This window comes from Diabrotica virgifera, chromosome 2 (assembly GCF_917563875.1).
Source record: "Diabrotica virgifera virgifera chromosome 2, PGI_DIABVI_V3a".
NCBI lineage: Eukaryota > Metazoa > Arthropoda > Insecta > Coleoptera > Chrysomelidae > Diabrotica > Diabrotica virgifera.
This window is the reverse complement of record NC_065444.1, coordinates 107883875-107897628: the sequence shown is the minus strand read 5'-3', so window position 1 is coordinate 107897628 and position 13754 is coordinate 107883875. Positions and strand designations below refer to the sequence as shown.

Here is a 13754-nt window from a genome sequence, read left to right as displayed (position 1 = left end):
AAACGAAACAAACACTTTAGTCAGACAAATAAAAAGAGAACACTGGGAGAGTTTCTCAAAACAGATGGAACACGACTTCTACGGAACACAAAAGGAAATATGGAGAATGATCAGAGGACAAAGAAAAGAGATGAACGAACTAATAAAAACGAAACACATCCAGAAGGAAACTTGGGCAGACTATTTTCGATCTCTGTTTGCTAAAGATAACGAACCACCAACACCTGAAGTGACAACAAACGAAGAAATAAATATTGAAGAAGCAGAGGTAAGGGAAGCATTAAGAAAATTAAAAAATAGAAAATCAGCAGGAGAGGGCCGAATATCGAATGAACTCCTAAAGTATGGAGGACAAGACCTGACCAAACAATTAATAAAACTAATCCAAAAAAATAATAGAACAAAACAGAATACCACAAGAATGGAGATCAAGCATCCTAATACCTCTCTTCAAAAAAGGGGGAAAAATCGGACCCGGATAATTACAGAGGAATTAATTTATTAAACACAACACTAAAATTAACGACCAAAGTAATAACAAACAAACTGAATAAAATTATAACATTAGCAGAAGAACAACAAGGTTTTAGGTCGGGAAGATCATGCACCGACGCTATATTTATAATGAGCCAGATTCAAGAAAAATCGTTAGAATACAACAAACCGGCATACTTATGTTTCGTGGACCTTAAGAAGGCATTTGACAGGGTACAATTAAAGGACGTTATCCATTTATTGTACGCAAGAGAGGTACCTCTAGGAATAATTAAAACGATCGAAAATATCTACCAGAACAACATAATAAAAGTAAAAGTAGATGAAGAACTAACTGACCCAATTGAAGCTGGTAATGGGATAAGACAGGGAGATTCCCTAAGTCCTCTGTTGTTCAACCTGATCATGGACGAAATAAAAAAAAAGTACGAACAAAAAAAGGATACCAAATGGAAGAAAAACAACTTAAAATAATCTGCTATGCAGACGACGCAATACTAATCTCTCAAAGTGAAGATGATTTACAACGTATGCTGCACGAATTTAATATAACCGCTAGAAAATTTAACATGTTAATTTCCCCAAAAAAGACTAAATGCATGGTTATAACAGCAGATCTACTTACTTACTTACTTACTTAAGCCGTCCTCGTGTACCTTACGGTGTCGAGGTAAGTGGAGAAATGAGACGTCTCCATGCCTTTCGGTCGGTAGCTAGTCTTTCTGCTTCTCTCCACCCAATATTTCTTTTTTCCGCAAGCCTTTCCAATATTTGCATTCCACGTTCTTGCTGGCCTGCCTCTTCTTCGTTTGTTGTCAGATGCCGCTTTCCATACCCTCTTTACAGTTCTACCTTCACTCATTCTCGCCATATGTACGAACCACGATAACTGTTTCGTTTCAAGTCTGTCTAAGGTCCTTCCAACACCGCACCTTTCACGTATGTCTTCATTTCTTATACGGTCACGTATGGTCACCCCGGATACCGCAAAAAAAAAACAGCAGATCTAATAAGGTGTAAATTAGAGCTGGAGGGTCAAATAATAGAACAAGTCACGGAGTTTAAATATCTAGGCATCACACTTCACACTATGCAGTTACGGAAAGCTCGAAACAGAAGTGGAAGATCAGGTGAATAAAGCAAACAGAGCCGCAGGTTGCCTGAATGGAACAATATGGAGAAATAAAAACATCGGAAAATAAGTGAAAGACAGAATTTACAAAACAGTCATCAGACCAATAATGACATACGCGTCAGAAACACGACCTGATACAGAAAGGACAAAAATAATGCTAGAAACAGCAGAGATGAAAACATTGCGAAAAATTGATGGTAAGACGCTGTGGGATAGAGCCAGAAGTGCAGATATACGAAGGAGATGCAAGGTGGACAACATTAATAACTGGGTGAAAAGCAGAAGAGTAGAATGGAACGACCACATAAGCCGAATGACAACAAATAGAGTAGTAAGGACGGCGAGAGACGGTTCCCCAATAGGAAGACGATCAGTGGGAAGACTACGAAAACGATAGAATGACAACTTACTGGAGGCACATTGAAAAACAGACAGAGTAATGTCTATATAAAAAGAAGAAGAAGAAGAACTTCGATATAAGCAATATCCAGTAATATATGATGCTGAAGGATAAGCAGTATATGATGTTGGATTAGATATGAGATATATTTAAAAATTTGGCTACTTTTTTCCCAGATTACCAAATTTATTGATTCCAATAATTTGATCTGCTCTTTTCCCATTCTAATAATTCGTGAAAAACTTTTGCGTTGTACAATTTTGTGGCGGAAGATTTATGTATTTTTTTTAATTTCGTAATATTTTCCTGTGATTGTAAATTTTTGTGTTGTATGCAGTTTTGTATCTCTTATAGTTAAAAGAGTTGAAACAAACTTGTAGACATTATTTTGTTCCAATTCGTTTAATTCCTGTCTTCTACACGCTCCCATGATTCCAAAATGCAAGCCACTTTTGTTAGTAAATATTTTTTATTCAGGGCTTCTGCGTTAAATTGCTTGTTTTTATTCGTGGATACGTGGAGAATGTCTTGGCTTGTTTGGCTTTATAACATTCAGATGATTTCTTTAATAAGGATTGTAGCTTGCAATGTTTACTTATATCCACGTCATGGATTGAGTAATGGGTCCATAAGGTTTTTTATAGAAATCTCGTCGAAATAAACGAGTAAAACATTTTCGGGATAACTCTTCTTCTTCTTCTTCTTCTTCTTTTCCCACTGATGGTCTTCCTATTGGGGAACCGTTTCTCGTCGTCCTTACTACTCTATTTGTTATCATTCGGCTTATGTGGTCGTTCCATCCTACTCTTCTGTATTTTACCCAGTATTAACGGTGTCCACCTTGCACCTCCGTCATATATCTACACTTCTAGCTCTATCCCATAGAGTCTCATTATCGACTATTCGAAAAGTTGTCATCTCTGCTGTTTCTAGCATTCTTTTTGTTCTCTCTGTATTAGGTCGGGTTTCTGCAGCGCATGTCATTATTAGCCTGATAACTGTTTTGTAAATTCTGCTTTTTATTTCTTTTCCGATATTTTTATTTCTCCATATTGTTTCATTCAGGTAACCTTGGGCTCTGTTTGCTTTATTCACCTGACATTCCACTTCTGTTTCGAGCTTTCCGTAGCTAAATCGTGTAATGCTTAGATATTTAAACTCCCATTTAACCTTATTAGGCTATGGTTTGTTTACCTTATTAGGCTATTGATTATGTATTTTAGAAAGGAACTACAACGTTAATGGGGTTTTATTGTTTTATATAGTCAATGGACCTCTAAATATAAAAAAACCGTGGAGTGCTAATATTTAAAGGGGTGCGTTTTTGAGAAAGGGGTGAATTAGTCCCTAGGCACAGGGCGAATTAGTGTGAGTTCTATGCACTTTTGCTACAAACACGTCTACAGGAAAATTGTTCCAGGTTAAATTTACTATCGAAATATCACATTCTAAAATCAAAAGTATTTTTTTTACAAAAATATATTCAAAAGAAAGCAAGAAAAAACACGAAAGAGAGCAGATTTGTTTTTTGCCCCATAACTTTTGTCCACGGAGATATAGGTGTAGGTATTGCTTTACAGAAAAAAAACTTCCATCCTTGCTCTTTAAAATGACGTTTAGTAGAAGTATCTATGATTTATAGTTTCCAAAATATGATTTTTCAAAATTCGCCAATCACAGAGATTTTGGGCCATTTTCCTTGTTACTACGCAAACATTGTTCTGTAACTTTCTTCTACGCGGCTTTAGGTACATGCAATGTCACATTTATTAGGAAAAAAAGTCAATTATCTTTAAAATGGTCTATTGTAGAACGCTGTATGACTATTTTTTAGCACGATATGGTTTTATACTTTTAATGATTTTTGGTATATTTTAAGATTATTTTTAAATTTGTCATTATAACTTTTTTATTGTATATTTAGGTACATTGTGGAATAAAAAAGAAAGCTTATTTTTTTTTACTTTAAAATAATGGTGTATTGTAAAAATTCTAGGACTGTCTTTAAACAAGATATTATGCTTTTTCAAACTGTGACATAGTCACAATAGAAACTGGGACTTAGGTCCCACTAAGTTGGACCCACATGGAAAACTTTTTTATTATTTACTTTATGAAAAAAAAATTCTTTATAAAATGCTTTGCATGGTCTAAAACCTAAGATGCAATCATCAAATATTAAAAATTTATTAATAGTGTACGAGGTATCTTAAAAAATATGAATTTCGCTCAAGAGTAAAGTACTTTTATATTTCACAATATCGAAAAGTGTTATTAAGAAAAGTTATTTGAAATTAAAAATTATGTTATCATATGCAATTAAATTCGTCTAATTAAAAAAAAAATAAAAAATAAAAATTTTTTCTCAAATAACGGATACCCTACTGATATCTTGTTTAAAAATAGTCCTAGATTTTTTTTGCAATACACCATTTTAAAGTAGAGGAAAATAAGCTTTTTATTCCACAATGTATATACCTAAATGTACAAGAAAAAAAGTAATAATGAGGAATTAAAAAATAATCCTAATTTTTCTACTAAATGTACCATTGCATATACCTAGAAATGCCTAGAAAAAAGTTACAAAACGTTTGCGAAATAATGGGGAAAATGGCCCAAAAATGCTGTGAGCGGCGAACTTTAAAAAATTCTATTTCAGAAACTATAAATCCTAGAGACTTCTACTAAACTTCTATTAAAGAGGCAAGATGGAAATTATTTTCGCTGAAGGAATACCTATACCTATATCCCTTTGAAAAAAAGTTATGGGGCAAAAAACAAAATTGCTTTCTTTTGTGATTTTTTCTTGCTTTTCTTTTGAATATATTTTTGTACAAAAAATATACTTTTGACTTTAAAATGTGATATTTCGATAGTAAATTTAACCTGGAACAATTTTCCTGTAGACGTGTTTGTACCAAAAGTGCATAGAACTCACTGTAGTCCCTAGTGCTGCCTAGGGACCAATTCACCCATTTCTCAAAAAACGCACCCATTTAAATGGTAGCACTCCACGGTTTTTCAAATTTAGATGTCCTTTGACCATAGGAGACAATAAAATGCCGTTAACGTTGTAGTTCCTTTTAGCTCTCTTATTTTGAACATAATCAATAGCCTATATTGTCAAATTCTCAAAAAATTGCGAATACAGTAGAACTCCAATTATCCGGATTAATTGGGACCGGACCCGATCCGGATAATCAAAAATCCGGATAATTGGATTTTTCTCGAAAAGAGCCTTTTCCGGGAAAGAAACGAAATAACAGCAAAACACAATGGAGAACATATACGGCATTCATTATGAAAAACAATACAGTGTACACAACAATATGTAAATGACAAAGTTTACATTACGTAATATTGACACACAATACTGAATCACAGTAAAATGAATTATTTTTTAACATATCAGGCAGAGTCAGTTGTTTTGCTGACTTGAATCGTTTCCGCGCCGCCAAGTCTCGCATTCTTTTGACGGTGAGGAGTTGCAGGTGGTCACACTCTGGTTGCCGCTCCATCCATTTAAGCGCGGTGTCTAGCCCTACAAATGCCTCACTCGCAGTCGGCCCCTCGTCTAGCTCGGTAGCGAAGTCCTCGTCTTCCGGTTCCGGGTCATCACTTCCTGCTGTCACAACACTTTGGACGAGTTCATTATCATCGAGAATCTGGAATCCGGGATCCGTAGAATCACTTAACAACCACTCCTCTACATCTTCTGCACTGCACTCGGAACATCCGGGAATGTTTACGATGATATCTCTGATTTCTTCAACCGTTACCTCGTCATTTTCCTCCTCTCTCTTATCCTCTTTTTTGGCGCTGCTTCTCTTCCTTCTCTTCTGTAGCTCATCCTTTGTTGAAATTCCTTTCAATTTATTCCAAGCCCTTCTCAATGTTGTCGCCGTAACCATACTCCACGCTTCCGCCACCATATACGAGCAATCTTTTAAATCGATTTTTTTGTGATGAGCGACAATGCCTTCTTCATTTTTTATCAACAGTTTCCTAATCAATTGCCTCCTGTAATGACGCTTCATTGTTTCAATAACCGACTGATCCATCGGCTGCAACAATCTCGTTACGTTTGGTGGCAAAAACATTGCTCGAAATCTTCCATCTTCTCTTTCTAGCAGGTTTTCAGGGGGGTGGGTGGGTGCATTATCAAGAAGTAACAGCACCTTGCTGCCTTCTTTTCCCAATGTCTTTTGATGTTTCTTGACTTCAGGTATGAACACTTCATCAAACCACTCTGTAAATAAAGCAGCAGTCATCCAAGCCTTTCTTTGGTTTTTATAGACCACGGGAAGTTTTTTTACATTCTTGAATGCCCTGGGATTTTTGGATTTTCCTATCATGAGTAGGGGTAATCTATGATTTCCGGTTGCGTTAGCACAATTAAGGGTAGTCACGCGCTCTTTGCTTACTTTGTGACCAGGAGCACTTGATTCTCTTTTGAAAGCCAATGTAGTTTTTGGCAAAGCTTTCCAGTTTAGGCCCGTTTCATCAGCATTGTATACAAACTCAGGGTCATAAGAATCTGATTCAACTTTAAAAGTTTCAATGAAGTTTTCAGCTGAAAGCTTCTCTCCACTTAAGTCCAACTCCCGGATTCCGTGCCTGGCTTTAAAATTTCGTAGCCACCCATTACTCGCTTTAAATGAACCCACACTGTCCATTTTCTCGGCAAAAAGCATAGCTTTTTCACAAATAATAGGGCCTGAAAGAGGGTTCCCCAATGTTCGCTGCTGCAAGAACCACTTAAACACCACTTCTTCCAGTTCTTTATTTTCAGCTGTTTTCATACTCTTTCTCGATGAACTTCCGTCTTCATTCTCGAGGACGGATACAAAGTTTACAATAGAGAATTTATTTTTTTTAATGTCAGATACTGTTGACGTTCCCACTTTGTACACCTCGGCTAAATGTTTACCCGACACACCTTTGTCCAACTGTTCGATAAGTTTAATTTTATCGGCCAACGATAATACCACACGTTGTCTTTTAGAACTCATCGTAGTTCACTGAACACAATAATCAAAACACTAAGGAACACGGACAAGTCAACAAACACATCAATTCACTCTACTGCAGGTTGAAGAAGCACTGAACGACTGAGTGTGAGACTGAGCGACTGACTAGCAGGTGCTGCGAGCAGGAGTCATCGCTCCCCCTCCCTATAGCCTGTTGCTATCGCTACACTACAGTGTGTTCACAGTTAGAAGGGGCAACTACTGCGCGCGGTTCCTGAATACATATTTCTCTCAGGACGTGGCGCCTATACAAACTTGATTTTTTCTTTTTCTCAATCTGATCCGGATAATTGGAGTTCTACTGTACACATTTCTGTAAGATTTTTGCGATTTATCCGGCAGTAACTTTTCGGACGTTATTTTTGCTCGTATATCTATTTATTTCAGATGGTCCTAAATTTTCTATATCCATCTATAAAATTGTACTTTCTTAAATAGATTTAATCTTGAAATGTACTAGTGAGTTGTCTTACCATAACTCAGCAGTGGCGTGCTGGAACTTTTCAAGCGGCCCGGTGATTTTATAGAAAAGCGGCCTCCCATCATTTTACCTTCTATTATCAGGATGTTTTATTGTTATTTATAAAATCAAAAAAAAAACAAAAATATAAATTATTTTTAAATCAAACATACAACTTTAAACTCAATGATTTTTTTAATTTGATATATTTTTTATTTAAGAATAAGCAATAATTTTACAAACAAAAAATGACATGTATGCCAATATTGTATACAGTAAGGCAGAAACCATGATTTCCTGAATAAATATAATATGAATTTGATGTAGTAATTAAGATAAAAGTAAAATAAAATTTTGAGAATTTTTCAATCATGTATTAAGTTGAATTTTAGTAAATCGATTATACAAGAGAGTACAAATACAAGTACAGTGCAAATACTTTAATTCAACAATATTTAAAATGTTAATACAATGAAATAATCTAAACATTCTTTTGCAATTATTTTATAAAATAATAACTTAACTCTCGACCAATAATTTCCGCATTAAAGTAGATTTTTGAACAAATTCGTCGATTATTTCATCATTTTTAAGCTCATACAAAGTTTCTTTTTCTATTGCGATTAGTATAAATGTTTCCAAGTGATCTTGTGTTAAAGTACTTCTTAACCGATTTTTTATGTATTTCAACGTTGAAAAGCTTTTTTCGCAAGATTTCTGTGTCACTGAAAGAATTAATAAATGCTTATATACTATTTAAATTTGGATAAGTACACTGATATAAGTTGTACTTATGCAAAACAGCGTAACAGCAAGCTATACAATCTTTATACTTATTAGTACCACACGAAGGTGAAGTTATCACGATATCAACAACATTGTCATTTGTTACTTCATGTTCATTATCACTTAGATTAATAATATCATCCTTCATAATTTCTGTATACTGAACATATTCATCATTAACTAGATCTTCTATAATTTCAGTATTTTGAAAAATCCTATTTTTTAATACAATCCATTTATCAGCACAATCCACGAGTTCTTCTCTAATTGCAGTCGCAATTATGGTTGGATAAAAATTTCTTAATTTTTCAGTAAATGATTTAAATGCCGTTAAAGGTATACCATTTTTTATTGTCAAAATTTCTAGGATATAGAGTGCATATAACATCATAAATTTTTGGATTCACATCACATCATTTGTCTTGATCAAATCGTTTTTCAATACTTCCAATAATTCGGAAAAAATGTGGAAGACATTTTTTATTCTGCAGAGTACATACATGTTTTAAGGAAATTGGAAAAATTTAAATTTTTTTGAAATGTTTTATTAATATTATTAGCAAAATTAAAATTCGATTAGAAATTAAAAAATATTTTTTTTTGTTACATCTAAAAAATTTTGTGAAAAAATCCTATCTGACCGGCCTCAAAAGGCTGCGGCCTCTCGGTGATTTCACCGATTCATTTATATGGTCAGCACGCCACTGTAACTCAGCTCGTATGATTCTTTTAAATGATAACAAATTCATTGTTATGAAAAGAAGTATATTATACTTGTAATTTAAATTGAAACTGAAACTTATGTACAAATTTAATTTTTCATGTTTTTTCATTTAAAATTTATTTAGCTGTACCGCCCCCTCCTGTGAAGGACAAAAAGAAAAAAAGTAAACAGAAATCATTAAGTGGATCAAAAGAAGATTTATATCACCCTGTCATGAATGGTAAAGCGAGTAGTGTAGCAGGGTCAATGACGAAAGTACGACAAGGAGGTCCGCAAATGGGAGTACCTCCTCCTCAACCTATTTATATTATGGCTCCGCATCCTGGAACACTTCCCAATCCAAAGTTTTTTAAACATCACGGTAAGTTATAATCATATATATTTAATTTAATTTTAATAGAGATTTGCAAAATACTAAAGAAAAAAATATTTTTTTGATTGATTTCTGAACATTACCTCCTACTTAGTCCGTTCGTCAGCGACGAAAATGCCACTTACCCCTTAAAAATCATATAAAAAAGTTGAATTTTGATGAGAATGTCAATTTTGCTACACCAAAAATTTGCAAAAAAGTTTGCCACTCATATCACCGGGATTCCCTCTAAAACTCCCCTCGCCGTCGATTTACCAAGAATCTTTACACTTTAAACTATTTACACCGTACAAAAAATGTTTTAAACAAGAAATGTAGGTATACCCTATTCCACGAACATACGCCTGTTTTGGATTACTTCGACAACGAATATTTTACTCTGCAACATAAGAAGTACGAAAGTAAATGGCGCTAATAATTATTCCAATAAACAACAATGTAATTTGCAATTTACTTTCGTTCTTCTTATTTTGCACAGTAAAATATTCGTTGTTGAAGTAATCCAAAACAGGCGTATGTTCGTGGAATGGCCCATAGTTGAGAAAATTTGAGCAAAAGTGTTTATTAGCACTTTTTGTGTAGAATCAACCGTACTCTCAGAAACAACGGTTGAAACGACCGGCGATTTTGAAACGTTTTAAATAAAATTTATATCGACTCGATGGTAAACGATGTGATGCACTACAATTCGAGATGACCGCTTCATTGTCAGCAACGTGTTGATAAATCGCTTTTGCACCGGTGGCGCCAAAAATCCCGACAGCCAAAATCCCGACGGCCAAAACACCGACACGCCAGAATCCCGACAGGCCAGAATTCCGACAGGCCAAAATCCCGACATGCAACAATCCTGGCATAAAGCAAAAATCCCGACAACTTCATTTTGAATATTTATTGTTTCCTTTTCAAATGCAGTACCAAATCAGATAGAGTATTGAAATTGAAAAAAAATTACTTACTAATTAATAAGTACGGGTACTAATTATTATGTATTTTAATAGAAAAAATCATTAAACACTTCATTTTATAATATAAAAGCTATATTCATACTTGCTGAAATGGAAGGTTGTAAGTGACATAATAATATCTGTTATATGAAAGTAAACTTGATTTCAGGATTTGATTGTACATATATTATTGGACTACATATTGGCCAAAAAAAAATTATATTCATATACCCATGTTAGAAATTTTATTTAGAAAATTAGTTCATATTAAATGGTAAATACTTATAATTACATTTATTTCTGGTTTTTTGTTTATGGCCATAAGTTAAAATGGCCGTTAAAAAGGAACTTATCAAACCTGTCGGGATTCTGGCGTGTCGGGATTTTGCCTTATCGGGATTCTGGCGTGTCGGTATTTTGGCTGTCGGGATTTTGGCTGTCGGGATTTTGGGGTAGATTCCTTTTGCACAGCTCCTTAAGCTCGTACGCGTTTTTTGAGGTGACAAATCTAACGTGCTATGTACTAAGAGTATAAGTCATAAAAAGGATTTTTCGGGATTCTTCTATATTTTGAATTATATAATTAATAAGGTACATATTACCAAAGTAGAAAGTAAAATAGTTAATTACTAATTTATTAATCATATTTGGTCACCATTTTCATATTTAATTGTAATAGTTATTTCATCAGTAGTAAAAAATACTTTGAAAAGTCCTAATAAAAATTTTCATTTTTGACTTATACTCTTAATACATAGCACTCTAGAAATGTTACTGTGAGTGAACGTACCATTAGAAGAAGACTGACAGAAAGAAATCTGAGGTCTTTCCGTCCAGCTCGTGTCCCACAACACCGTAGAGCTAGACTTGGTTTTGTGCGAGAATATGCTGACTAGACTGTGGCGGAATGGGAGAACATACTGTTCTTAGATGAGAGCAGAATACCCTTAATAGGTCCAGATGGATGTCAGCGTGTCTAAAGGCGTCAAAATGAAAGGTTTGCTCCATGTTCTATAACCGATACAGTTGCTTACCGAGGAGGGTCAATAATGATTTGGGGAGGTCTCTCTTACGAAGCCTGCGCTGATCTTGTGTTCGATAGAGGTAGTGTGAATGCTCAAAGTTACGTGGAAGATATTCTCCAAGACCATGTCATTCCTTTCGCACCGTTTATTAGTGAATACTTTAGATTAATGCATGACAATGCACGTGGTCATGCAGCAATATTCACCCATGAGTACCTTAACGAGGTCGGGATTCAAGTTTTATAATGGCCGGTACAAAGTCCCGATCTTGATCTTAACTCAATTGAACACATTTGGGACAACATCAAAAAACGGGTAAGATCAAGAGTACCAGCCGCTACATTCTTCGATGAGTTCAAGACGGCTGCTGAAGAGGAGTGGCACACAATATAAGAACTTCTAAAGCGACACCCATTAAGTATTATTACTCATATTTTTTTTAATTAGACTACGATTTTCAAAATCATGTTTATTTGAATTTTCTTTGAAGATTTTTAAACATTGGATTTTTGCCAAGAATCCCCTAATACGCTACTTTTTTATGTTGTAATATTTACAATCTGTCCTTAACTAAGAACAATAGGTAAATTATTTGACAAAAATTGAAAATTTGACCTGTAGAGGGAGATCCAGTGATCACCCTCTTTACATAAATTTAATGAAAACAAGTTAAAATAAGTTTAGTTATCACAGATTATTCGGTTCTTCTTGCTAGGTCCACTACTTTGAATCTCTTCAGGCGTCGTACATCATTGTGGTCATCAGTGAGGTTGCTGTCTAACTCGTTTGGATGAGATTCTAGTCTCTTGGAACAGTTTTTGTAATATTCTGTTATTACTGTTTTTATGGATGGCACATTGAGGTCTTGCTCTATCACATAGTTTGGCACGTACCAAGGGGCATTCAGCATTGTTCTAAGAACTTTGTTCTGGACTCTCTGCAGTATTTCTAGGTTAGTTTGACTGGCTTTCCCTCAAAGTTGGATACCATAGGTCCACACTGGTTTTAATATAGTTTTATATATCAGCAGTTTGTTTTCAAGAGATAGTTGAGATTTACGACCGATAATTCAGTACATTGCTCGGAATTTTATTCCTATACTAAATTTACAATCAAGATGCAGTAGAAATAAACAAACCAAGACACGTTAATTATACTATGAGTACTCCCGATCATAATTTACAATGTATATACATTGTAAATCCATACAAATACAATGTATATACAATGTGTATACATTGTTTATTTCTACTGCATCTTGAATGTAAATTTAGTATAACTGTTTTCTTTTTGTAAAAGTGCTTTTGCCAAGTTAATCTCCTATCAAGATGGATTCCTAGGTACTTGACAGTATCGGTTTGTGGGAGTTGCGTTTCATTTAGTGTTACAGATGGACATGTTTGTCTTTTCATGGTGAATGTTACATGGGTAGATTTACTCTCATTCGCCTTTATCTTCCATTTTTTAAGCCATCTTTGTATATTATTAAGGTCTTTCTGAAGGGTTCTGGATGCTTTATTTAAATCATGGTGAGAGGCTTGTACATCAGTGTCTTCAGCAAAAGTTGCACACGTTGTTCTGTTACTTATGGATAGGTCAGCAGTGTAGAGCAAGTACAATATCGGTCCCAAGACACTTCCTTGTGGTACTCCGGCTTTTATTGGTCTTAGGCTTGTGTATTCATTATCCTGCTTGACTAGGAAATGTCGGTTGGAAATATAGCTTTTTAGGATTTGATAAAAAGGATGGGGAAGGTTTTTTTTTTGTTTAAAGAGCATACCAGCATGCCATACCTTGTCGAAGGCCTGACCAATCTCCAGGAATGCAGCAGAACAATACCTTTTATTTTCTAGATCACTTCTGATGTGTTTTACCAGTCTGTGTACCTGTTCTATCGTTCCGTGTTGTGTTCTGAACCCAACTGACCCAACTGCCTTTTTTAATAATTTTATAGTTTTCCTTTCCTCAAAGGTAGTTTTCACCGTATCTTTAGCAAGATGTGGTTCAAGATTGACAATTTCTGCAAAAGAGAAATACAAGGTGGTTAATTAATTGTGCCGGTGAGTGTAGTTGTCAACAAAACGGAGTTACAACCAATGAACTTTAAAGTGTATTGAGTAAACATTAATGAAATAATTAGAGCCATTTGAGATATGGATCTACCGACGAAAATAATAATTATTCACTTTTGTATTAAACCTTAAATATGTCGAAAGTAGTGACTTTATCGATACGAAACAAAAGTATATTATATAGAAAACAGTAAAGAATTAAATAATAATGATTAAAATTATAATTTCGCCGGTGATGTAGAATATAGAAATGGGTAACTTTTTCCGTGACTCCTGTACGTCTCTGGCGATAGGAAGATACTCTTTT

At 34.6% G+C, this 13754-nt stretch overlaps 1 protein-coding gene across 1 annotated transcript in view; it reads left to right on the top strand.

Moving 5' to 3' along the window:
- The window catches only part of LOC114335866 (uncharacterized), a 128688-nt gene that overhangs the window by 94744 nt on the left and 20190 nt on the right, over positions 1–13754 (top strand). Inside the window, exon 5 of the mRNA XM_028286153.2 lies at positions 9155–9391. Coding sequence (XP_028141954.1) covers positions 9155–9391 — 237 coding nt within the window. The remainder of the gene's footprint in view (positions 1–9154; positions 9392–13754) is intronic.